Raw genomic sequence first — 2,155 nt, 5'->3', positions numbered from 1 at the left:
GTCCTGCCCGGCCGCATAGCTACAGCAGAAAACGTTGACAAGGCATCTGCTTCATTGTCATGGTGGGTCTGTAGACGTCCGTAGGTATCTGGAGGAGTAGCAGGGAGATGTGCACATGTATTTGGGGGCGGTGGGGGGTGTAGATATTAGTAGGAACCATAAAGGTGTTGCCCCCTCTACCCCCTTAGTGCTGAATCTGGGGTGACACCTCGTGGTGATTCACACGGATGGAGCAGACGTTTATTACACTGGGATATCAGAAAGACTCCGCATTTTACAAGAACACAGATCTGCAGCGCTCTGATCCGGCGTCCAGGGCAGCGAGAGCTTCTGCCCAAGTGACCCCCTGATGTCAGGGCCGGACCCTCGCCCTCTACAGGCCCTGCTCCCTGATGAACTGGCTGTAGCTGAGCATCTCGTGGTCGGCTCCAGTCTGAGATTTCTGCTCCAGGAAAAGCCCCATATTGTCTCTGCGGGGCAAAGAGATGCTGCGACCCCAAGATGGCTCCGTCACCCCCAACAGATCCCTCACTAGCTGGGCGATGGCCTGCAAAGAGAAAACATTGGAGTGATGACCTGAGCATGTACTACGACCCCCATCGTCCCTGCTGACCTGAGCATGAACTACGACCCCCATCATCCCCACTGACCTGTACTACGACCCCAATCATCCCCACTGACCTGAGCATGTACTACGACCCCCATTGTCCCCGCTGACCTGAGCATGTACTACGACCCTCATCGTCCCCGCTGACCTGAGCATGTACTACGACCCCCATTGTCCCCGCTGACCTGAGCATGTACTACGACCCCCATTGTCCCCGCTGACCTGAGCATGTACTACGACCCCCATTGTCCCCGCTGACCTGAGCATGTACTACGACCCCCATTGTCCCCGCTGACCTGAGCATGTACTACGACCCCCATTGTCCCCGCTGACCTGAGCATGTACTACGACCCCCATCATCCCCGCTGACCTGCGCTGTACTACAACCCCCATAGTCCCCACTGACCTGTACTATGACCCCCATCATCCACACTGACCTGCGCCTGTACTATGACCCCCATCATCCACACTGACCTGCGCCTGTACTACGACTCCCATCATCCACACTGACCTGCGCCTGTACTACGACTCCCATCATCCCCGCTGACTTGCGCCAGTACTACGACCCCCATGGTCCCCGCTGACCTGTACTGCGACCCCCATCGTCCCCGTATCCCGCATCACTCACCTTCACGTGCTCGGCGTCGGTTACCCCCATCCGGGGCAGTGTGGAGCCGGTGACGTGGATCAGTTTCCGTCCGGTGACGCCGTTGTCGGTGAAGCAGGCCTGTGGACAGACACCGGTTACGCGGGCTCGTGCACGTGGAGCGCTCTGGACACGGTTACCTCATACTGCGGGAATCCTTTCCTCCGGACCCAGCCCCCCACGTCCCGGCAGCTCCACCGGAAACAGCTCGGTAAGTGCGGCTCCATCTCTTCTCCGACCTGATGCGTCCATAGCAACCGCCACTTCCGCCTGCGTGCATCTCCATGACAACCACCTCACATCGGCTCAGCTCGGAGTCCTCCGGCAATTTCCCTGTAGAGCAGCAACAAGTCTTCAGGCTCCGCCCCCTCCACGCACAGGGCTCTCATTGGCTGGCGGGGTTTCCCTGTTGCTGGTGATACGCCCCTCTCCGGAGATTTCCGATTGTGTCCGAACTCAGGGAAGGGACTGATGGCTCTGGTGCAGGATGCTGTTGCCGGTTTCGGGGCGCTCTCCGGGACCGGCGGTGCTGACAGCGAGGAGACCGGGACTACGGAGAGACCGGAGACCGGGGGAAACCGGGAGGAGGGCACACTGAGCCCAGGTGAGGCCCCCACTACCTGTGTATGCGCCCGGACATCCGACTGCACAGCGCCCCCTCCTCAGGGTGACCGGGGGGGATTTACATCTGTACTGTACACATTATAGTGCCCGGGGGGTATATATATTATAGTGCCCGGGGGGGGGGGTGTATATATATATTATAGTGCCCGGGGGGGGGGGAGTATATATATTATAGTGCCCGGGGGGGTGTATATATATATTATAGTGCCCGGGGGGTATATATATTATAGTGCCCGGGGGGGGGGGTATATATATTATAGTGCCCGGGGGGGGGGAGT

General features: G+C 58.7%; 2 protein-coding genes across 2 annotated transcripts in view; one reads left to right on the top strand and one right to left on the bottom strand.

Moving 5' to 3' along the window:
* SAMD15 (sterile alpha motif domain containing 15) lies at positions 1-1,632 on the bottom strand. The gene is made up of 3 exons (XM_073638134.1): positions 1,394-1,632; positions 1,236-1,334; positions 1-547 (listed from the first exon to the last, which is right to left on the bottom strand). The coding sequence occupies exons 1-3, from the start codon at positions 1,478-1,480 to the stop codon at positions 374-376; spliced, it is 360 nt and encodes a 119-aa protein (XP_073494235.1). The 5' UTR covers positions 1,481-1,632; the 3' UTR covers positions 1-373.
* A 21-nt stretch (positions 1,633-1,653) lies between these two features.
* The window catches only part of TMED8 (transmembrane p24 trafficking protein family member 8), a 13,155-nt gene continuing 12,653 nt past the window's right edge, over positions 1,654-2,155 (top strand). Inside the window, exon 1 of the mRNA XM_073638133.1 lies at positions 1,654-1,857. Within this exon, the coding sequence (XP_073494234.1) occupies positions 1,725-1,857 (133 nt within the window). The 5' untranslated portion in view covers positions 1,654-1,724. The remainder of the gene's footprint in view (positions 1,858-2,155) is intronic.

This window comes from Phyllobates terribilis, unplaced genomic scaffold (assembly GCF_046119375.1).
Source record: "Phyllobates terribilis strain yellow unplaced genomic scaffold, ASM4611937v1 Scaffold_7__3_contigs__length_470593459, whole genome shotgun sequence".
Taxonomy (NCBI): domain Eukaryota; kingdom Metazoa; phylum Chordata; class Amphibia; order Anura; family Dendrobatidae; genus Phyllobates; species Phyllobates terribilis.
This window is presented reverse-complemented; position numbering and strand designations above follow the sequence as displayed.